Below are 25,678 nucleotides of genomic sequence, written 5' to 3' on the forward strand. Positions count from 1 at the left end.
AGGCAATTCCTGCCAAGAAGATATTCAGTGGCAATTGACTGTCACGAAATCACCCCTGAGGTAGAAGCTTGCCATGAAAATCAATGTTGGTAATTCATGCCAAGAAGATATTCAGTGACAATAAGACTGTCACGAAGACATCCTGAAGGCTGAATAGTCTCAAGAAGACCAATGTAGTCATTTCATGCCAAGAAGTTATTCAGTGACAATTACCTGTCACAAAAACACGCAGAATGCAGGAGCATGCCATGAAGACCAATGTAGGCAATACATGCGAAGAAGATATTCAGTGACAATTAACTGTCACAAAAAGACGCTGAAGGCAGCAGCATGCCAAGAAGACCAATGTAGGCAACTTATGCCAAGAAGATGTTCAGTGGCAACTAACTGTCAGAAAAACACGCAGAAGACAGGAGCATGCCACGAAGATCAATATAAGCAATTCATGTCAAGAAAGAAGATATTTAGTGGCAATTGATTGATACGAAGACACCCTGTAGGCAGAAAAGTTTCAAGAGGACCAATGTTGGTGAGTCATGCTAAGAAGAGAATTATTGTCTTATCACGAGGACACGCAGTAGGCAGGAGCATGCCAAGAAGACCAATGTAGGCAATTCATATCTAGAAGATATTCAGTGACAATTGACTGTCATGAAATCACCATTGAGGCATAAGCGTGCCATGAAGACCAATGTAGGCAATTCCTGCCAAGAAGATATTCAGTGGCACTTGTCTGTCACGAAGAGAATGTGGTCATTCATGTCACGAAGATATGCAGTAGCATTTGATTAACACACCCTTAAGACCCCCTGGGGACAGAAGATGTACATGAAAACCTCTGAAGGCAATAATTGCAAACAAGGTATTCCGTGGCAATAGACTGTCACGAAGACATCCTGAAAGGAGAAAAGCTTCAAGAAGACCAATGTAGGCAATTCCTGCCAAGAAGATATTCAGTGGCAATTGATTGACACGAAGACACCCTGCAGGAAGAACAGTTTCAAAACGACCAATGTAGTCTAGAAAGAAAACATGCAGTGATAATTGTCTTGTCACGAAGACATGCGAAAGGCAAGAGCGTGCCAAGAAGATCAATGTAGGCAATTCATGCCAAGAAGATATTCAGTGACAATCGGCTGTCACGAAGACATTGTGGATGCAGAAAAGTTTCAAGAAGCCCAATGTAGTCTTTTCATGGCACGACAATATTCAGTGGCAATTGACTATCACGAAATCACCTTTGAGGCAGAAGCGAGCCATGAAAACCAGTGTAGGCAATTCATGCCATGAAGACATGCAGTGACAATTAACTGTCACAAAAGGACACGGAAGGCAGGAGCTTGCCATTAAGACCAATATAAGCAATTCATGTCAAGAAAGAAGATATTCAGTGGCAATTGATTGATACGAAGACACCCTGTAGGCAGAAAAGTTTCAAGAAGACCAATGTTGGCAAGTCATGCTAAGAAGAGAATTGTCTTGTCACGAGGACAGGCAGAAGGCAGGAGCATGCCAAGAAGACTAATGTAGGCAATTCATGCCAAGAAGATATTCAGTGGCAATTGATTGACACGAAGACACCCTGTAGGCAGAAAAGTTTCAAGAAGACCAGTGTAGTCTTTTCACGCTAAGAAGATATTCACTGATAATTGTTTTGTCACGAAGACATCCTGAAGGCAGCAGCGTGCAAGGAAGACGAATGTAGGCAATTCGTTCCAAGAAGATTTTCAGCATCATTTAATTCTTACGAAATCACATTTGAGGCAGAAGCGTGTCATAATGACCAGTGAAGGCAATTCATGCCAAGAAGATATTCAGTAACAATAAGACTATCATGAATACATCCTGAATGCAGAAATGTTTCAAGAAGACCAATGTAGACATTTGAATGTCAAGAAGATATTCAGTGACAATTGTCAGGAAATCACCCTTGAGACAGATGCGTGTGATGAAGACCGATGAAAGCAGTTCATGCCTCGAAGTTATTCAGTGACAATGAGACTTGTCACGAACAAACGTTGAAGGCAGGAGCGTGCCAGGAAGATCAATGTAGGCAATTCATGCCAAGAGAATTCAGTGACAATAGACTGGCACGAAGATATCATGGTTGCATAAATGTTTCAAGAAGACTAATGTAGGCGTTTCATGCCAAGACGATATTCAGTGGCAATTGATTGACACGAAGACGACACCCTGGACCCAGAAGCGTCTCAAGAAGACCAATGAAGGCAATTCATGTCAAGAAGATATTCAGTGAGAAAAAGACTGTCACGAAATCATCTTTGAGGCAGAAGCGTGTCATGAAGACCAGTGAAGGCAAATCATGCCAAGAAGATATTGAGTGAGAAAAAGACTGTCACGAAATCACCCTTAAGGCAGAAGCGTGCCTTAAAGACCAATGTAGGCAATTCATGCCAAGAAGATATTTAGTGGCAAATGATTGATAGACCAGTGTAGTCTTTTCATGCTAAGAAGATATTCACTGATAATCGTTTTGTCACGAAGACATCCTGAAGGTAGAAACGTGCAAGGAAGACGCATGTAGGCAATTCGTGCAAAGAAGTATTCAGTGACAGTTGGTTCACAGGGTATATCTCTTGAGGCAGAAGCGTGACAAAAAGACCAATGCGGTCAATTCATGCCAGGAATATATTCAGTGGCAATTGATTAACACGAAGACAGCCGGGACGCAGAAGTGTCTTAAGAAGACAAATGAAGGCAATTCATGCCGAGAAGATTTTCAAAGGCAATTGATTGGCACGAAATAACCCTTGAGGCAGAAGCGTGACAAAAAGACCAATGCAGTCAATTCATACCAGGATGATGTTCAGTGGCAAGTGACTGTCACAAAAACATGAAGGAGGCAGGAACATGCGAAGAAGACCAATGTAGGCAATTCATGCCACAAAGATATTCAGTGGCAATTGATTGACACAAAATATCCTTGAGGCAGAAGCGTGAGAAAAAGACCAATTTGGTTATATCATGATTGACTGTCACTAAATAAACGCTTGAGGCAGAAGCGTGCAAAAAAGACGCAGAGAAGGCAATTCATGCCAGGAAGATATTCAGCAGCAATTGATTGACGCGAAGACCCTGCAGACTCTGCAGGCAGAAGAGTTTCAAGAAGACCAATCCAGTCATTTCATGTTTAGAAGATATTCAGCTACAATTGTTTTGTCACGAAGACATCCTGAAGGCTGAAGCGTGCCAAGCAGAAATTTTTTGGCATATCATACCAGGAAGATATTCAGTGGCAATTCATTAACATGCAGATACCCTGGACGCAGAAGAGTCTCAAGAAAACCAATGCGGGCAATTCATGCCAAGAAGTTAACATGCAGATACCCTGGACGCAAAAGAGTCTCAAGAAAACCAATGCGGTTAATTCATGCCAAGAAGTTAACACGAAGATACCCTGGACGCAGAAGAGTCTCAAGAAAACCAATGCGGGCAATTCATGCCAAGAAGGTATTCAGTGAGAATAAAACTTTCACGAAGACATGTTGAAGACGGGAGAGGGCCAAGAAGACCAATGTAGGCAAATGAAGCAAAGAGGATATCTAATGACAATAGACTGTGACGAAGATAACCTGGATGAAGTTACTTAACAAGAAGACATGTTGAGAGGCAATTGACTGTCACGAAATCACCCTTGATGCAGAAGTTGTTTTTTGTTGTTTTTTTTTTTTCGTTTAACGCCGCACTCAGCAATATTCCAGCTATATGACGGCGGTCTGTAAAATAATCGAGTCTGGACCACACAATCTAGTGTTTGACATCATGAGCATCGATCTACGCAATTGGGACACAATGACATTCATCAACCAATTCAGCGAACCTCAACACCATCCCGTTAGTCGCCTCTTACGACAAGCACAGTCGCCTTTTACGGCAAGCATGACTTTTGTCAAGAGCTAATCCAAGGATGTAAAATGTATATGTGATGAAGGTATAGCGGGGGTCCATTCCTTCTTACCGAACCAATCTTTATGGCAGCTGTTAGCATTCTTCGTTACTCGCCCGTGATGACGGATGTAAATCACAGCATCCAACGGGAAACGTAAGATCCAGAAAATTAACCAGTATGCCTGCCAATTCAAGGTAGAGTAGAAAATTTGTATTCTGAAGTCGTACCTCAAATCAAGCTGGATCAACACTTATGATCTCGAATTCACTGTCACTTCGGTGCGGGCCGCATGGCGGTATTCGGAAAGGTCGATTGGCTTTTAGTAAAACATGTCAACATCATAATCATAACGTGCACATCACATCGCGGGAAAAATACATAACGACAAAGACATACAAACATGATGAGGACTTTATTTGTCAAGATAGCATCTTTGCATCCTCCTCTAAAACAACGGTATTTGACAGATAACGTCATTCTGTCATGCCTTGAGCAGTGTTCAGATAGAAACTATTCACTCCCCTCTAAGACAGGGTTAAGGTAAATCAAACTAAAGAAATAGAGGTTAAAGAGACTGGGGCATTGTATAATACACAACAGGATCAATTGTAATGGAAACTCATACAAGTGAATTGTTTCTACTATCATGATGACTATTGGAGATAGTACGTGCGCTTCCAGTTATTGCTCATTTCGCACATGCAAATTGATGATGGTTTGAATAAAGATGGTCTTGTCGCCATATTTTAATGCTTTCTCCAGTGTTTATTCCATAGTATAGCTAGTATCAATAGTGTGTAAAACACGGTAATTGTGGCTGATGAATTAATGCCAGATTGTGGTTCTGGTGCCTAATTTCACGGAGGCTTCTGTTGTCTATTTAAGTTAATCATTAACGGACATCATACATATAGCAGACAAACGAAATGGTGCTCCAATGATTTAAAAAAGTAAGAACAACCATTAGGTCCTAGTTAAGTTAATCTCTGATCATCAACTTTATAACTTTATAAGAAAAAGTGATTTTTGAAATCATTGTGGTTAAACCATTCTTGGTGGTGACAAGACCACTTTTAAGGACGGGTAGATGTTTATTCACAGCAAAAGATGTTGCCAGCTAAGGCGATTGGTACCTAGTATGACTACTGGCGAAGTGAAATTTCGTTTTCTCAAGTGGAAAGGGGATGTGATAAAGATGGTCCAAAAGCATCTCAGTCAAACCGTGCCGTGTCAGCTTCATCGTAGACGTGTACTAGAGTGGTGAAACCCCCGAGCACGGTATGAGAATGATGCTGACAGTCTCCGCCTAATTATCAGTGGATCCTGGCATGTCTGAAAGAGGCAGCTTCAGATGTGGGGTGGGGGTGGGGTGGGGGTGGGGTGGGGTGGGGTGGGGTGATTTCTTTTCCGTCATGAAATCCTCCAACTTGCATTTCGCAAGTGCAAAGGTTTTTTTTAGGAACGATTAGAAATATCTACCTCAGGTAACTTTGGAATTAAACTGAAAGTTAACTGAACAGGTCATGCTTTTCACATAGATATCAGCAGTTGGGAGAACTACTATTGTTTCGTATAACGGGGCTTTGGGTCTTAATAATGAGAAGACTAAGTATGAGAGACAGTATTTTAAAACCGTGGTAACTCGAAACCCTTGAAACAACCGAAATATATCGAGTAATTATGTAAAGAAAGTTTTCACTCATTATTGATGGTGGCTAAAATGAAACAAACAAGAAATGGTTCTTCGATGGTGATGTATTTGATACGGGTACCATAGTAGTGTTTTGGACCTTAAGTTTGCAGTATTTCGGCGACTGTTTTCAATCTAGTAACGTTTGTGTTGTGTTGGTCAGATCCAGTTTTCAAATGTGTACTTTCTTTTGACGGCAAAATAGTTCGAGACAAGCGGTGTGTCGATATTAGATGATTCAGCAAATAAGGATTCTTCCTATCCTATACAATCACATTGTCTCAAACAACATCCCCAGGAAATGAGGTTTCACCCATCCTAGATTATCCAGTGTATTATAGATGTATCCATTCAATTACGATCAATATCTCATAATATAAAATGAAGATGTGGTACACTGGATAAACGAGGATAGGTTTCACTACATTAAGAATACGCGCTGCTTAAAAAGACGTACTATATCTTTGTCTGGGCGTGTCACTGAAAGTTAAAGCGTACTACCATTTATTCCAATAGACGTTTTGTGTTATATGAGTCAGATTAGACCCATACGTTTGAACAGCGTTTGTACTGACAATATTACACGGGAAGTGCTCGTACCGGATAACATTTCACAACATCTGAAGAGGAATAGTTATATATCAACATTCAAGATTGTTTACTGAGTGAATATAATGAGCCAATCTATTATTTATTTTGGTTGTGACAGTACACAAAACATAAATTGAAGGAATTATCGGTTATGTAACACAGAAATACATGAAATCTCATTAACTCGAAATATTTGGAAATTTGGATTTCGAGACAAACAGTACCGATATTTGACTTGACAGGCGCGCAATGCTTTTGTAACCGAATGTATCTTGTTCTTTATATAAACAGTGTGTCCATTCAATTATTCGCTGTTCTATAAATATTGATAATCCGGAACAGTGGGATTGAACCTATGTAACTTGATGCACCTAACATGTTCATCTAAAACAAATCATCTTATTCGACATATCATAATGATATCGTCTTCAGCGATATGTCGAGGTAATGAATTTCGAGTTAAAGAAGTTCGAGTTAAGGAGTTTTCGCTGAAATCAACAACGATATACACAAAACACACTTAAGACCTGGGCCCAGTTCCACAAAGCGATCGTAGTTCTAAGACTGTCATAACTCCAATTCCTAAACATAGATTTACGTCAGTCTTAGCGCTGAGGTCGTTTTTTTAGGAATGGTCCACAGATTCTTTCTGTTTGCCGATAGGTGGCGAGTTGTAAGGTATGGAACTCGAGATAAAATGTCAATCGCAAAGCTAACAACCTGTCTTTGATGAGTAGTTTAAACATACATCTACACCAAATCTAGTTTTTCTCTATATTATCATGACTATTCGAGACAAGAGGTATGAAATATACGTTGGTGCAAATTGTATTATGTGAAATTATTGCTTGTGGTGGATATATCACAAGTTGTTACACTGTATATCATCAGGTGCAAAGTTCTAGGTGCATATATGGACCAACTCCCTTGAGTCGAGTCGGTGTTCTGATAGTATAATACATCACGAGTTGATCTCTCGTGTCTTATTAATAACAAATGTCTCCATCAACGTGCACATGTGCACATCATAGTAAGGTGAGCTTCAGGAGAGAAGGAATCTCGCGCCCCGGTGTACAGGTGAGCATCGAGGGTCAGGACTGTGTATAGTAACTATAAAGGATGATGTTGTCTTTGGGACAGGAGAGTCCCGTGGCCCTCGCTTTCCCAACACGGAATAGGGGTTGGCTTGTGTGCTTGAAGGACGAACCTCTACTAGATAAACATGGCGGTGATGGTCCTACCGTGTCTTATACGGAAGATGGATAGTAGATAGTGGCATCAGCGTTCGAAGTGGATGCCTAGAAGAGTCTCATCCTCCGGAGCACCTGTGTAACGTGTGTGTCCTCCAGATGCCGGATGTGTCTGGACAACCTCTGACATTGTCAAGGAGGAGTCTTTTCACTGTGGGAAGTTCACAAAGAGTGGTATTCACAGAGTAGATTTCAGACACGAGTGATTCGTCGGGCACGTTGTCCAAATCTTGCGCTTGACTAGGTTGCGGATCTCTGTGCAAGTCCGACATCTGCGAAGGACATGCCGACTGTTCAATGGCGTTTGATGACCTTGGTCTTCATAATTCGACCTTTTTCTGCAACCTTGTTCTCTGACTTGACCTACTGTGACCCTCTGCTGAGCAGGAGTAGAGACTTACAGGTCATGCGAAGGTCAGCTGTACCGTTTCTAGAACGCTTCGGGAACGTTTTCGGTAAGGTCATCTTCAGTTCTTGTTAAGAATTGAGGAACTCGGGTAGAGGCATGTAGATGTTAGTATTTTGACTTCACTCTATTTTGCCAACCTTCCTGCAAAGAAACGTAAGATACTTTATGATAGAAATTTGCAGATAAGTACAAAACATGACAATCCCCCAAATCAATTGCAAATTGACAACATAGTGTTCTGGTAATTTCTCCTGGAGATCTGTATCCTACTTACGTGTGCATGTACGGCGTTTGTGTTATGTTCTTAGTGTGATGCAATAAAGCATACATGTGGAAAATGAATGAGGTGAGGTGAAATTGGGTTTAACGTCGCGTCCAAGATTATTGCACTTATATAGTGACGTGCATGCACGTGTGTGTGTGGCTGCTTGTTCTAGTACGGACTGATGACGATTTATAGTGCTAGCTCACTGAGATACCATGCCGCAGTTTAACATGAATACCCCACTCAGACACAGTATACTGATTCCGGGCCGACCAGACCTTGTTTTAGCCCCTTAATGCCGAGCGCCAGACAGGGTAACAACAAGTACCATCTTTTAACGTCTTTTGGTATGACGCGGCCGGGGATCGAACCCCGGACCTTCCGCTCTCCGGGCGGACGCTCTACCACTAGACCAAATGAATGAGACTTCTAATGTTGGATTTAAGAGTTACCCATGGCAACAGCAGTGTAAATCCCGAAACAAACGATAATTGGGTTCCATTGTAATTTGTCTATGTAGGTTGTAATAGTCTGCTTACAAGCGTGGGTAATGTGGCTATTTTGATGTTCTACTGAAAGGTTTGGAAGTGTATTTGAGAGTCTTGGTGTGATGTCTATGTATGTCCAATGACAGGGATAACTTCGAAACCATTGCATTCTATGTTAGGCAATGAAAAAGATATTTCTCAAAATATGCGTATTTTTATAACGACCAGATCACCAGACTAGATCAGACAAAGTAAAGTAGCTGTTCCGTTAAATCTGGGGTAACTTGACATTCAAATAACAAAAAATGAAACCGGATGTTTTACTAAATGTAGCCAAATATCATCGATTGTTCTGAATATTTAACTTTGGAAAGATCCACATGGTGCTGAGAAACATCTTAAAGTCTTGCCATGGTCTTTTTCGTTGATCCACACGCACATCGGTGTCATTGCAACACGTACGACGTCTATTGTTGGATGTGATGAGTCGGAACATTACCTCGCATTGTGGAATTTGTTAAAGGTACAATCATTATCATTCAAAATGAATTGGTTGAAACAAGAGCATACATAAACTACTGATCATTTGTGGAAACACTGGCTACGACATATGTACACATAAACATGACTCATGGCTTCAATCACAATAAGCAATCACCATAAGCTAGTTTGCTGTTCTAAGGCCACTACAATGCCATTATTTGGTCGTCGGATCTTTGATTAAAATTGAAGATTTTATTTATTTAACTGAATCAAATTCCAAAGGTCTGTTGCCTGTTGTATAAATCGCAAAAGACTTGTCCAAACTACTCAATTATCATAATCCACAGACATATATTGAGGTATTCAAGGGTTATATCTTTATATCTTTTCAGAACCTTGGTTCGAGTGAGCTTCTCCCGGATGTAACATTGTAGTTACATGTTAACGTATAATTTTATTTGTTAAGTGCTAAACGACGCACTGAACAATTTTCCAGCTCTGTGACGACGGTATGTCAAAAATAAAAATCGAGTCTGGACCAAGCAATCCAGTGATTGATATTATGAGTATCCACGGCGTCGGGGTACGATGACTCGCATTCATCCAAGTCTCCGAACATGACTACCTTATCCATTAAGTCGCCTTAAACGACCAGCATAGGGTGCATGGGGCCAATGCAAACCCGGAATCAGTCCGTGAGTTTAATAGAACCACCCAGTTCCGACGAACAAACAATTAATTTGTTGTGGCCTTAAGCTAAATGTGTGACGCTCCACTACCACAACACCGATGTAATTACAACACATTAATGTCACTGTGTAATTGTTCTGACATTTTGTACAATACTTACCTCACAATAAATGAGAACATAACAAGACAACATCACAATATTCACAAGGAGTGTCGCATGAGCCGTGTCTGGCTGCAATTGATATCACTGTCATTAAATCATTTATCCACCTTTGTTAGAATTCCTTTCGGCATGTCCCGTAGACCCTACATTCTATTTATGTTCCCTTGATTTATCTTAGATATTTAGTCCTAGTTTGATTGGGCGAGATCAATTCTGTAAATTATGAAGACGTTGTGACATATAATAATAAACAGACCGCCGGCATAAATGTATCTTTGGCCCCGTTTTGTTTCTGCTGAATTGTTACAGAGCGTTAATTAAATGGGAGATATGTAGATTTGACCCCGTTTTGTTTCTGCTGAATTGTTACAGAGCATTAGTTAAATGGGAGATATGTTCGATTTGAGTGTGTTTTTGACAAAAGTGATTTGACAAGTTGTGTGTGTGTGTGTGTGTGTGTGTGTGTGTGTGTGTGTGTGTGTGTGTGTGTGTGTGTGTGTGTGTGTGTGTGTGTGTGTGTGTGTGAGAGATGTCCGGAAGACGAATTATGCGTGGTCTGATCCTGGAACTGGGGATGTCAGAGGGATTGCTGAGCGGATGGTAACAAGTCTTAACGGTGATTGATGGCTTGTGTATGTGGTAGGTCGTGTTATAAGTTACAGTTGGTTGTGTTGAGTGAGGGTGGCGGTGTCTGGATACTTCATTAATGTTCTTAATATTGTTTTAACCTTATACTTTCAGGTTCAAATGAAATATACACTCTTTCACGAAGAAAGATGGTCTCATAAGGGACATGAGTTAAAATATTTTCAATCTTGTATTTACTACGTTCTATGTCGTGAGCACGAGATACTCCGCTGTGCGCATCAATTGTCATGTTGTACGCACAGGATGCTATTTTGTGCACAGCTGTATTACTGAATAATGGACGCAAGAATTAGTGTTTTCGTTAGCACACTTTACCTATTTCTTGTTGAGAATGTAAGTAACGGTTCGTGTTACATACGGGTGCCGATGTGTTCAGGCAACCCAAGGATAACACGTGACCCACGTAGTATTCGAGTGAGTGAGTGAGATGGGTATAGTACCACATTAATTCAGTTATATCACGCCGTGAAAAATACGTTTATCACTTTGGTGCATCTCACTATGCTCGTAAATCGCACAAAAGACGACTGATCATTATCGGGCGATGTTCTGGGAATCGAACCAATTACCAATGGATCATGACAAATTAAGAAAACAACTGCACATTGTGTTGTGAGTGAGTCAGTGAGTCAGTTGGGTTTTACGCCAGCAATATCTCGTCGGGGGACACCAGAAAAGCGCTTCATACATTGTACCAATGTGGGGAGTCGAACCCTGGCCTTCGGCGTGAAAAACGAACGTTTAACCACTAGGCTACCCATCACCCTCTTTTTTTTTAACCAAAAACCTTCTGTTTCGAATGGATAGAGTGTGCGCTCGAATGACACTTGTGCATCAATACATAGCTCGTGCGTACAACATTATGCAACAAAGAGTGCACACAACATAGTACGTCGTACTCACCACCAACTTGTTCGCACAAAATAAAAATAGTTTTTGCTCGTATCCCTTAAGCAATCATTAAGTTAAGAATGATAAATAATAATAGCAAAATATAAAAGTTGTCAGCTGAATGAATCATGAACCTTATAAACCGAAAGGATTAGTGATACACGCACTCGCAAATATCTGGTCTTGTGAATAAACATTGGCGAAGCATTCCGGAAAAAGCGAAACTATTTAAGTAGGAAAATTAGAGACGCGAACCAAACACATCTATATTCTAATGTTACAAAATTGCATACAAATTTAAGATGGACTGCTAACATAAAAAATACCCATCACGTCTCGTTCGTTTCCGTGAACATAATAATTCGTCACATAGGTTCCAGAATTAAACGAGAGGAGACAAATGAATACAACAACGTAAAAAACAACAACGCTGTACACAACTCGGCAATTTCCGAAGGAGAAGGACACAGACGAAAATAAATGAAGGCATGGGATAAAGCAATAAAAAGGATAAAAGGTACGACTACCATTCAGAGAAGTCCATATATGTACACACGGTTGTTAGTAAACGGTTTTAAGTAAGCGAGTCTATTCAGGCGGTTGATGAGGAATTACACAGGGTCACTACTTCACTAAGTCACTGAAGCATAAGCTGGGTTTCGAATCTTTAAGTATGAGACTGACCCATTTTCCGTGTTTCGCAGATTTCTGTGGGATTCCTTCACTTACGGAGACTTATGGAGTATCTACAAGGAAAATAAGGATTATCCACGTGACTAGAGTTCCCTCCAACCTATCGTGGTTATCTCCCCTGATTCATGATGTCACAAAGGATAAACAGGATGCTTAATAGTGTTAGTGTGCAGTTAGTAATCAATGTACGTGACAAGTAATACAGGATAAATCAGTTAACAACAATTATGCATATAAATAAAACATTTGGTATTGAAATCATAACCTTAATATCAGTATTTAATTGTTTAAAAACATTGTATGGATTAATATTGTATATATTTTTGTAAATTTCAAATAGATTAGAGACATACAATGCGCAGGCCACATCAGCGTAACTACTTGTTCGTCGGAATCGTAACTCATAAACTAAAATGAATAAGGTCAATTAACTTATTTTCCAAATACAGTTTAAGTGTAGCACACTTATACTAGGGTTGATTGATAAGTTCAAAGCCTCACATAGGAGAAATTGCATTATAGCGAAATCTGCTGTTGTGACTTGATCACTGCATGTTACTAAAGTTTGTCCATATTCCAAATGTCACAGCCCCCTGCCAAATTTACAAACGTGTCACAGCGAAATAACTTGTTATCATATAATGTCCACAACAAATGATTTCAGATTCTCAGATAAAAGTTACAATTTTCTTTTACATTTTTCAATATCTTCCTCCATGCGTATATGTCAGATAAGAGACTACGGCGAAAAAGTAATTATCTTCACACTAGAAATATAAATAGAGAATAAAACCGTAGAAAAACAGAATTATTGAAAACATAGCTAAATGTCCTTATGAGCTCAGATGTTGTTATGTATGTAATAGATATGCATAGAGATTGACAGATATGGATAGATAGTGGATTGTCATGGAACACTCGGGTGTGTTTTAGAGACATGCTGAAATGCAAGGATTCCGTGACAAAGGTAAAAAGTTATATTGTATTATTTATTATTGTTTCCCCGGAATAATAACAACTAGCTAATGGTTCGTATAAATGATTAAACTGGTCTCCACATGTGCATGTCATAAATAAAAGTTTATCTAAACTGGAATACACACCCTTGTATACTTAAATATAAAAATTACAGGATATTTCATTAAAACCAATATTGGACGACTCTTCACGATTTGGGTTTGATTTGGTTGTTAAACTGGCTGCACGTTGGAAAACAAATGAAACAACTGGCCAGAGTGCCCCGAGTGTGAGATCGGTTCCGCTGGAAGCGGTCGTAAAACCGTCAGATTAAGAAGAAGAAGGTTCACGTCTGATGCTAACACTACCACTACATCAGATGCCAGTTATACAACCCCAGCCAGATACAGTGTACACTAGAATGTTGTTTGATAAACAGACGGACATATGGAATGTACAAATATCCAAGTGCAGAGGTGATTGAAACGTGATGAACAAGCACTATAAAGATAACATAAAAAGTTAGGAGTGCAATTAATCATACTAGCTGCACGGTGTACGAAGACTATATGATCCAGTATAGCATAGCATGGTATGATAATGAGTGATTGAGTTGGGTTTACGCCGCACTACAGTATTACAGTTATATCACGGCGTGTCTCGTCAATGTGTGAGGAACCCAAAGCGACAATGGTCGTAGAATTTTACCACTTTGGTGGTATCCAAGAGCTCTGTTCTGAGAAAACCAAGATTCATAATCGGTCCGAGACTGGGATTCGAACCCAGAATCAGAGGATCCGGGATAATAAGAAGATACACTCATGCTTCTGTCTATTAGAGTATGCTACGATATGTCACACTGATTGTTACCTATTTTAGTAAGTGTATAATGGAATAAGAAAGCTTTGGACATAAAGATGACATACATACTTTATACTCCCTATCTTTCTGGGCCATTATTCGTCGTTTCTTGTAAGGCTGAAACAGAATAAGAGAAAATGCACATATCTCAAAACTACTAGGCCATGTTGATACACGTTCGTATCTGCTACATGCCCCCAAATGGGTTTTAACGTCGCGTTCAAGATAATTTTACAAATATAGCGTTACTATAGGTTACTCTGTTAACTGATCTGTATACAAATACATTGTGGATGTTCATCATGAATATCGAGTTCTATCTAAATTGTACGTTTGCCCGTGAGTATGTCAACTATATCGCTTTGAACAGTAATTCAGTCATATCAGCTTAAGACGGGAGAAAATAAACAAGTGACCCATGATGACAAGAGCACGGGTATGGTGCTGATGGCCCGATGGTAATAATGGGCGAACCTCGAATTTAAATCTACAAGCGGCTTCTGGAACGGTTAGGGGACGTAACTCTGTACATCGGATTGCGGCGCCTTAGACTTACAACTTACAATAAATCGTTTCTTCAAAGTAGCATTGTGTAGTTTTACTTACTACTATATATATTGCCAGCATGAAGCCGGCGTTGTAGAGGATGTACAGGGCCACGAGTACAGACAGGACTATAACCTCCACCTTGTCGGCGTGCTCGCGGTCCTTCAGCAACGTCGTCACAATGCCGTGCCACGCACACACCGTCGACAGCATCACCATTGACGTTAGTAAATATTTATCCTGAAAACATACAATTGTCAAGAACAAAAGGACATTTGGAATGCGTTGCAGAAATGTCGGCTGTTTACTGCGATACGTATCATTACGAAATAAAGCACGTTGTTAAGACCGTTGATAAGATAAGTGAATATTTATCCTGAAAATGTGCCATTGTTAAAGGAGAGGTGATCTAGTGTGCATGAACTTCACCTCTCGGGTACAGTCAACCTTCGTTTAGTTGGAGGCCTGAGGACTTTCGAAATCTTTATATTTCTCGACATATCCATCGTTCGGGACAAACGGAGTTTACAATGCCGATTATGATAATATTTTATTCATCAAGTAGTGTAGGCCATAGGCCTTTTCTACATTACAGCGTATCTAGTATGAGATATTTTAATGTACAATACACAATAAAGATGGAATCGTAATCGCATTGCTTTGAAAGTAAAGGTAGTAAAGTTTTCAACAGGGGTACATCAGTTGAAGACATCAAACTATTTAACTTGTAATGCCAATTAGAATACTGTCGGGGTCTACTTAAAGAGATTGACCTGTACTGTAAGCAGGGCACTTTGAGCGTTTGGATTCGGTTATCCCGAAGTTATTCTGCGGGTGCATCCGTCTATATTGTGGAAACTACAAAATCCGGTAAGAAGATTTTGAGCTTGAAAGAGTATTTCAGGCATATCATAATATTGGAGCACATTGTTTGTTGAATACTCAAATGGGTCAGGTCGTTGACCTTAATATCTTTGGTGAAATGCGTGATCACGGGTATGGTTCTGACAAAGTAAAGATCACAATCAGGCCTGAACTAAAGAACAATCGATGTGTCGAAGGGCGAATTGCGGCACAGCCAACTGCAGAGTGTTCCACGGACGGACGGTTACCTTCCTTGTTCACGACGACTCCCGTCAACAAAATCAGTTTGTGTCCGAGAGTGGTCCTCTGCGTCCATCTTCGATTATACATATATTACTATCAAAAACCCTGGACACATTCACCATCGTGGCTTCATCTGGAACTGACGTCAAGCTTTCCTCACGCTCAAAAGAGTAATTTGATTGGAGGCATTTTTTTATTCGTTCCATCGAGGTGAAAGTGAGGCTGCGGTGGCGAATGGGTCCAGGGCATTCATCATACTATAGACATGTGAACACCTTAGACGCTCATCTGACGACAAGCATGTATGTACGCTGATGACACGTACCATATAGGTAAGGTAGGATATCCTCGGTAGACTCTGGTTGACGACCGACTTGAAGGCAACGGCAGTGAGGACAAGCGTGAAGGAGAGCTGAAGCCGGTTCTGGGGTAAATCCTTCTCTACACTGAACGTGGCGAATGCCAGACTGCAGATGAGGAACTGAAAAAAGGGGGAAACACATGAGGCGAGCTAGGAATCCTTGACCAAATGTAATATGTTGCAGTTGTAGAGAATAAAATTGAATATTGACTGAGGGAGGATTTTGATATTTTGGAACCCTCCCTTTTAAAAATACTGCTTTGGTGGAAAGCCCAGTGTTGTGCACGTCCTAGGTGTTTACCTCTTTGGTGAACCTAAGAAGGGGTGGTGCTGACAAACCAAGAAGCATAAGAAGGGCGAATCTGGGAATGGAACCCAGCCTGGCAGGCCTAAAGCGAATTGATGTATCTCAAGAAACACGCATGTCCCTTGCGCAAATGTTACAGAAACACGAGTGCTTATAAATGTTTTAAACTGAATCAGAAATATGTTAACCTGTAATGAAACATATTAAGCACGATATCTGAGGGACCATCGGAAATATGTCTTAGTTCAATACAAGCGGAGAGCAGATATTATACAATTGTACTGATAAGACTTCTGCCGCAGCCAGAAAGTTACATCGCCTCAAACTATATGTCGAAAAACGAGGTTTCAATGTATTGGAATTTTAAAGAAAAGGAACTACAAGTCCACAGTGTCAACAATCTCATTAAAACCAGATCTCAGTTCTCGTTACGGGTATATAAAGATCTGATGACATCCAATTACGGGTCACGTCAGAACGACCTTCAGCGAACCTTGACCGACCAATGAAATAACTAACAAGTCAACATTAGTCAATCACAGAGCAGCTTTAGGACACTAGTATCAAACTGGCGACTTCCATTTCAGACTACGCTTAAAAATATGTTGACAAATTTCTCGATTGAAATATATTTTGTTTATCTATTATATTGACATATAATATAATACTAATATATGGTCGAAATTGTATGGCAGTACGTCGCACGTGCTATGCAACGTCCCTTCCGTTTGAATGTTTATCCCACTGAAGCGAGAGATAGACGGTGAGTTTGACGGAATCAGTCGTACAGGCTATAACTGACATTCGGAATACCCCGTGTCAACCCATTCAAGGTAGCATGGTTAGAAAACACATTCCGTCACTGTCGCTTTCCGGTTCTGATAAGCGACGCGCTGATTGGTCGGATGAAAGGTCGTTCAAGACGTGATGGGATGTCCACGGATCTTTGTTTGGCGGTAACGAGAACTAAGATATGATTTGAATGAGATTAACAGTGTCACATGTTCAAATTCTAGTGACACATGATTTGATATTTGACTCACATAATACGAAACAAATAAACAAATGTCAATAGCGAGGATCATTGTCCCTAAAGACCACGACTGGGCATTTAGTTGGTGTGAAGAATTTAGGTTAATATTTTAAAATGAATTATGATACAAAAACGTTTAGTAGATATTCGGTTCCGAGTAACGTCGTTTAACAAGTTGCATTTTTTCACGCCATGGTTATTTATGGAAACGTTTACAGGGGCGGTCGGGGAGCCTAGTGGTTTAAGCGTTAGATCGTCACGCCGAAGACCCGGGTTCGATTCCCGACATGGGCACAATGTGTGAGGCCCATTTCTGGTGTCCCCCGCCGTGATATTGCTGGAATATTGCTAAAAGCGGCGTAAAACCAAACTCACTCACTCACTATGGAAACGTTTACATTACGCAATCTAACAAGATAACTGATGCGGTGAGTCAGTCATAACTCCAATACTTTAACATTATAGTCGGAGTCGTGGCTTTGGATGTTTGGTAAATAGTTAAATACCAGACCAGATAATACAGTGATTGATATTGTGAGCAACGATCCACACCGTCGGAGTACGAGAACAGCTGTGACCCAAGTCACCAAGCATGACCTCCTCATCCACGTGGTCGCCTCTTACGACCAGCTTAGGTCCCTAAAGACCTTTTCTAATCCGGACTCCCCACAGGAACATAGAAATGACAAGATAATCACGACTCTAATACCTGATCCAAGAATAAAGCACACAACAACCTTACCGTCACCATGAATATATTCCATACAAAGTAACCGGGCCTTCTCGCTGCTCGACACTTGACGGAAACTGCCGATCTCTTAACACTATTGTCCGCTTGGTCAATGACAATGGCTTTCTTCTCACACTCCGTGTGTACATATAGATGCCACTCTTGCTCGTCCACGAAGCTTTGTCTATTCACCATATGTCTGTTCTCAGAATCCTCAACAATCTCCACCTCGTAGGAGGGAAACTCAGAAGCCACAGTAACAGTCAAATCCTTTGGAAAAAAACAAACAAACAAGTTTCAATTGTAAACGTCACATCAATGAGACATTGTTATCAACAGAGACGGTGCAATGTTGCTCACTCCTATAAACACTGCATTCGTAAACAGTTGAGTATTTAGGCTATGATATCTCGTCAACAACCAAATATATCAGCTAATAATGATTTAGTGGCTGTTGTTTAACCCTGTAGTTTTTTGACAAACATAAATATAGGATTTTGGACAATGCATCAGTAGTTGATAATATGAACATCGACTTACGATGGCACACTTAGTAATTGTGAAACACACCTAAACAAAACCCTTTCCATAATCACTCTGCCAAAATCAGTGTACATTGTACGATTCCGACTATATCATAAGCATATGTTAATAAATAACTATCAAATAGTAATGGTATCAGGGGTTCGCGAAAAGGCGACCCCCGGTGGCACCCGTCACAAACACATGCAAAGGCAAGTCAAGAGTTCATTCACATGAACACACACGGAAACAAATAGTATAAGTCAAATTAGGGAATTGCATCGGATATCCTTTTTGTCACTGAAGCGACAAATTTGGACATTCCTCCCAATGTTTACCAAAGAAGTTTTTGAAGGCTTTGCCGAAGCCTGGAATGGTGTAACCTTGAAAATCGTCATAGAAAAAGCATGCTCGATTGTACCCCAAAACTAAATGTAGACAACAGGGGATGAAGCTGTTGGATAATTGCTAAAGTCAGCTCTCTTGTTTTACAGTTTTGTGGAGAGTTTTGTTGTCACTCTGTAAATAAGTGAAAGTGTCATTATGACTGGTGCATAAACGATGTTTCCGCAAATCCAAGAGAACTAAACGTTTAATAAGATACGCTTAATGCTAACAAAGATTATATTAAACCAATCGGCAAAAGAAGGTATATTAAAAAGTTGGATTTGAAAAATATACAAACGTTATCAAAACGTTACTTGGCTCGAAGAAGTCGCCGAACCTCTATGAACTTAAGGCCCCAAACACAACTATAATACCCGTTTCAAATACATCACCATCGAATGACCATGTTTTGTTTGTTTCATTTTCAACCACCACCACAGGATTCCTTCACAAAGAAATGCACTGACGAGACGAGTTCATATATTATTGGTTATTTATATTTATTTTGTGACAGTTTTATTATAACATGTCTCTTTTGGTCTTATCAGATACTGTCAATTGTCCAACTATGTAGCTCACTAAATAATACCGACCGTTGTTTATTGTTCCAATATGTAGATCACTGATGAATACGGGTCATTGTCCATGACCTTGTACTTTGGGTTAGATTGTAATCGAAGGAATGCAAGGCGATGTTGTTTTTGTGCTTAAATAACTTCTGCGTTATCTTAAAAACAACTCCTGCTCGCCAATTTACAAGTAGACACAGTCTTAAAACATCTAATCTTTTGCCAATGTTGTTTTTGCAAACAGGTAATGCGAACCTTTGACGTTCCAGCGTTGCCCGCAAGAGGATACGCGGGATGGAGACTGTTGTGGGCGACGTTCCACAATAATATATCAAAATAGGTGCTGGGACTTTTTTCAAATTGTTCCAGAATCAACTAAATTTATATAACGTTCACTGGATATTGAATTGTTCAGCTCTACCTTTCACAGTAAACACATATGGAGTCCCCCTTACCGAACCCCTATATCAAAGGCTGTGTCAATAATCATTGACGTTACTCATTATATGTGTGTCAACGCTATTACTGGACAATGCTTCGAGCAGATTGACTGGCGAATTGTTTTGAATTTCCGTAAGGACACCCCTTAGCAACGTGACGTCATATCAGTACACTGAAGAGAAAGAATGGAAACATTAACTGTTCGCTTTCCGCGTGATACAGTAAAGCATCTGTTCTCTATTTGTTGGCAATCACCACTAACACACATGTACATCTCACATATCACAACTGTATGCGTGGAATAAGGTAATCGTACTTCGAAAATAACGAAGACTGCCCTACACAAAGGCACAGAACATACAAAATTGGTTCACTAGGGAGAGATCATTTGTATTTCTCCGTGTGTCGGTAATAAAAATACACATTAAAAGAAGCGTTTACTTGCTATTAACGTAAAGCATAACAACTTCACACTCTTGGTAGAATTTTAATTCGTTTAAAAGTTATATTCTCAAGTGCAAGGATTCCGCCCAGCAGGTGCTATAATGTAGTATGCTGAACGTTTTTCTGTGGAGTCACTGAAGATATGTATCTTTTTAAATAGAATGCTTTGAACACTATCGCGGCAGAGTCTTCGATGTTGGGAATCAAACGAGGGATTAACCTCTCTACAAATACTCGAGCTGAGGATACAAGATTCAGAGTGTCAATATAGTATCCACAAGACTGTATGACAAGAGAGATGACTTCAACTTTCCTATAGTCAACATTCGCTGTATGTCCAGCTGTATTCTAGCAACTCCAGCTTCATTTCAGTATCCAATTGCATGTCACTTGTTTTAGGTAGAATGGAGCATACTCTTTGTACGAAGATTTCAGAGTGTCATTCTACTTTAACTCGAAGGTTGTTTGATCAGGGTGACAGCATTCAAGGCCTTGTGACTTTGAAACAAATATGGTAGACATGTAGAGGGCATTCCAAATTTGACGCATCAATGTTAGATGTAATTGTGACTTGTACAGTATGTTTAGGCGAACGTTTGCCTTCGTCAAGCTCTCAAAGCCTGTGAGACTGGGGAAAGACATTCCTTGCAAATTGTGTGAGTGAGAGGTGGTACCGGCAGTGTATGACATGCTTACCAAACACATAGTGCCATCCCTGATTTTCAGTGATCGATTCATATAATTTTCATCACTATTTTGCCTTTTACGCTCAATGGAATCTATTGCGGCAGATAATCGAGGCTGATTTTTCTCTGGCGTTGACGATTTTAATTATTTCGGTAGACATCGATACCCAGTTTAAGGAGAAATCTCCTGTCCCCGTGTGGGCTCCGAGGCAGGTGTCGTTAAGGTATGTCCAGGGTAAAAAGAATGGATTGCCACGGCAGGGGTAGTATTTGACTGACTGTGTGGATAAACGTGTGTATATAATTGATGTGTCACCTTCATTATCTATGGCCACAATAAATTAATTATAAGAATTTCATACATGCAGATGGGAGGCAGAGGAGATTCACGTGAAGCACGGCCGTTTGGTTGGACTATATTATATGTGTTTCATCTACATAGAGATTTCCTTCGTCTGTAGTTAATTGGGTACAATAATATGTTGTGAGGCGGGAAGTATGGCTGAGAGGCGGAAGGGTACAAAAAGAACTAAACAAATGCTTTATCGTGGCCTAAAGGTTGAAAAATAGAGTGCCCTAATGTTCCAGTATTTCCGTGTGCGTCTTGGAAATTCTCGACATTAATCATTGAGGAAGTTATACCACACAAGGGGCGGTCGGGTAGCCTAGTGGTTAAAGCGTTCGCTCGTCACGCCGAAGACCCGGGTTCCATTTCCGACATGGGTACAATGTGTGAAGCCCATTTCTGGTGTCCCCCGCCGTGATATTGCTGGAATATTACTAAAAGCGGCGTAAAACCATACTCACTATACCACACAACAGTTGCTAAGAACAGTAACATGTAATGCTAAGAATCAATAACGTCTCGTCATCAGAACAATTGGTGGATTTCTCATAATAGCAACGGGCGATATATAGAATAACCGTATTATCTGTTCCACGCGACTGAATGTGTTGACGTTCTCCAAAGCACATAATTAATTCAGTTAGATCGTTAGTATTTCTTTGAAGGTCGTTGGATATCCTCTCATTAGCCTACACAATTACGCCTCATAAAAAGATAATACAGGGTTAAAGGGATAAAGGATGTAACTAGTAGAGGATACGTAAACAGTTGACAAATAAAAGATAAACATGATATGTTCTCAGATTTGCATGTGATCTTGGAATCATATACGAATTCCGTGATCAAATCCGCATATTGTTTCACGACATTGTACATACAGGAGGTATTGGAAAATTCCCAAGGCCAATAATTTTTTGCAGGAATTCAAACGACTGTGAGATAGAAATGAATTCACGCTGGAATATATTGGTCAGTCTGTGTAATAGTTCGGGAGTTACGACAGTCGAAATCCAAATTGCCAGCATACTAATTTGTCAAATTAAGCAAACAATGAATGAAAGATAATGTCAAATAGTATAGAATATTAACCAAACTGTAAATATAGGTAATAATTTGAATATAACCAACGAGTTATGAAGAATTACGAAACATCTGTCTTGAGTGAATGAAGAAGGGTAATCCAGAGCCTAGCGACGGACTTACTACATTATAATCCGTAATGCCGACTTCCGGGTAGGTTATTGTAAAAAAATGATATTACTCATTGGCATTTAAAGAGATAAAATGAAGAAAAAAACGTAGGAAATATCAACCCTGCAAAAGGCGGCCCCTCACAGTGAACCACTGTGACGTCTTATGGCTTCAAATGACCAATCAATATTGAGAATCGCTGAAAAGTTGTTACACACGATAATTCTAGTGCCCTTATGGGTAATATTTTCCGTGTCACAATACCCAGTACCCCATTTTACACAGCACCGGCTCAGAAGTAAAATATATTTGCTGAGAAATGGAAGATATTTAACAAAAAAGTAAATTCTCCGACAACAATCCAATGTCCCCCGGTCTTCAAGTCTCATTTAATCACGGTCTTTAACCAACCAGATTGGCGCACCCAACCACACTAATTCATTCTGGCTATTTATTTTTTGTGAGCAGTAGGTCAGTACAGTAAAGAACCAGGTGTCCGACATAATTACCATTCCTCTTGATGAGGAAGGATTTACCATTAACACTGCACTAAATCCGGTCAGAGACGGGTATTTGGAGGATGTTGGGATGGAGGGACTTGTAAAATATTAAGACAGTGTCGCCCGGTGCTTACGATCTAGTTTGTGACAACAGTTACACAGCAAGCGCGTGCATAATCTATCTTGCTGATGTTTGAATTACACAAAGTTCCATACACGAGTATTGTGGAATTTGTACTATACCAACTAAAACTGAAACCAAATGACTGTCCAGAAAGAAATATACATGTCGGGTGACGCTTTACACGTTACTTGTCAGTTCTGCAGAAGGTTTGAGCAAAACATAGCTAATTTTATCAGACAAACAACATCGTTTTAATGATTACTTATATTAATATCTGGTCACAGTCTGACATTTATAAATTATTGGTATTATATGCTTTAATGTTTGATATATTTTATTGGCAGCTGTTGTATTTGTTTGTTCGTTTAAACTTCCTTCTTAATCAGTCTGTCGCAAGGGGCGACTAACGGGATCGGGTGGTCAGGGTCGCCTGATATCCTGATGTCCTGATGTGTAAGAATGACCATGAGCAGGCTATATCCTGAGCGAAAGTGGAATCAGGCCAATCTTCTTTTAAATCTGTGTGAGTGAGTGAGTGGGTTGGGTTTAACGCCGCTTTTAACAGTATTCCAGTTATATCATGGCGTGTCAGCTTAATGTTGGATGAAAATCCTAAGAGATACAGGTCTCGTGCTGTATATCTGTGCTGGAAAGCCACTCATCATTGTGTTTGCGAGGTCAGATTATTTATTTGTTGGTGTATTGTCCAATATTTCCGGAACGTTGCCGATCTTGTCTTTCATTTCCCACAAGAGATAATTCACCGGAAACACCACGGTGTCCGTGGTTTGAATTTACCTTGGGAACCGTTAATCCAACATGCAATGACTAGAATGAGTGAGTATAGTTTAACGCCGCTCTTAGCAATATTCAAGCAATATCACGACGGGGGACACGAGAAATAGGCTTCATACAGTCTACCCATGGAATCGAACCTGATCATAAGTATTTCCTCTCACGTAACTCGGTAACTGCCAGACTTTCACGTAGGGGAGAGTACATGACATAAAAGGGAATTGTCTACTGCATAAATGTATATCAAACGTCCAGAGAGGTAAAATCAGTCTCGATTATCCGCGAATCTGATTATATTGCAAGAAAAAGGCAAAATAGCGGTTAATATTATACGAATGGATCACTGAAAATCAGTTCGCTATTTAAAGTGGTAATCTCTTTTGTCATTAAGGTTTGTGAAGTGACGTCTAATATCTCGAATTAAGAGTGAATGCGTTGAGTGTACCAGTGCTTTGAACACGTTTCAATTATAACACGTTTATCAGCCTAAAGTGACCCTTATTGAGATGGAACCCACGAGCACGGTGCCAGATAGAAAGGTATCACATTTTTGTGAATACAAGCACCTTGTTAATCTCTACATCAAATGGAAAATTATCGTGTCCTTGTGAATATAGACACCTAATTTACCTGCAAATTAAATGTAAGTTTGGAGTTCGTGAAAATATAAATTACACACGCACCAAATGAAAAATATCGACTTCTTGACAAAATGTTCTCAATATGTTCTCAGCTTTTGAAGGTAGACATCTAATTTACCTGTATATCAAATGGAAAGTTATCAGGTCCTTGAAAATATACACCTAATTTACCTGTATATCAAATGGAAAGTTATCAGGTTCTTGAAAATAGACACCTAATTTACTTGTACATCAAATGGAAAGTTATCAGGTCCTTGAAAACAAACAACCAATTTACTTGTACATCAAATGGAAAGTTATAAGGTTCTCGAAAATCTACACCAAATTGATCTGTTCATCAAATGGAAAGTTAGCAGATTCTTGAAAATAGACACCAAATTTACCTGTACATTAAATGGAAAGTTAGCAGATACTCGAAAATATACACTTAATTTACCTGTACATCAAATGGAAAGTTATCGAGTTCCAGGTTCTCCATGAACGTCCCCTTTATGATTCTTTTCTCCGACACAAAGCATTCCCCCCTGTTGTTGAACGTAAGGCGGTGACGCAAGATCTCCTTCGGGTCTCCTATCGTGTTTTCGATGTACAGTTTGGGGTTCCAGTACTTCTGAAAGTCCTGGATGTCTCCTGCCTGAAACATTAAAGAATTAGATACATCAGGAAACTATGACCTGATATTGTTTTGACTTCAGTTATATTACGGCGTATCACCTTAGTCAACCGAAAAGCCGTATTGAATGCATGGAATGGTACTGTCAGACTATAGATCCTAATCGGGTCAAACCTTTGGATTCGAATCCACAATCAGCAGATCCTGGTTGAGCAACATAGCGCAACAGGGCCACATGTGCCTCTGAATATAAATTGAAGCGACAAAACAGCTTCCATATAATAATAAATCAGAGTTTAGGAGAAGATAACATAACCAAGATTCTAAATATGTTTGCAATATCAGC

General features: G+C 39.9%; 1 protein-coding gene across 5 annotated transcripts in view; it reads right to left on the bottom strand.

Moving 5' to 3' along the window:
• Nucleotides 1-4,336: 4,336 nt before the first annotated feature.
• The window catches only part of LOC139465717 (cys-loop ligand-gated ion channel-like), a 77,425-nt gene continuing 56,083 nt past the window's right edge, over nucleotides 4,337-25,678 (bottom strand). For 3 of the 5 annotated variants that reach the window (XM_071247543.1, XM_071247539.1, XM_071247544.1), the window contains 6 exons: nucleotides 25,156-25,353; nucleotides 18,086-18,343; nucleotides 15,968-16,123; nucleotides 14,596-14,775; nucleotides 14,059-14,106; nucleotides 4,337-7,991 (listed from right to left, as the gene is read on the bottom strand). In XM_071247543.1, the coding sequence (XP_071103644.1) occupies nucleotides 7,956-7,991; nucleotides 14,059-14,106; nucleotides 14,596-14,775; nucleotides 15,968-16,123; nucleotides 18,086-18,343; nucleotides 25,156-25,353 (876 nt within the window). In that variant the 3' untranslated portion in view covers nucleotides 4,337-7,955. Of the gene's footprint in view, nucleotides 7,992-12,162; nucleotides 12,225-14,058; nucleotides 14,107-14,595; nucleotides 14,776-15,967; nucleotides 16,124-18,085; nucleotides 18,344-25,155; nucleotides 25,354-25,678 lie in introns of all 5 variants that reach the window. The other 2 variants (XM_071247541.1, XM_071247540.1) reach the window with 2 other exon arrangements.

The sequence above is a fragment of the Haliotis cracherodii genome, unplaced genomic scaffold, assembly GCF_022045235.1.
Source record: "Haliotis cracherodii isolate W230 unplaced genomic scaffold, xgHalCrac1.p SCAF_18, whole genome shotgun sequence".
Lineage (NCBI taxonomy): Eukaryota > Metazoa > Mollusca > Gastropoda > Lepetellida > Haliotidae > Haliotis > Haliotis cracherodii.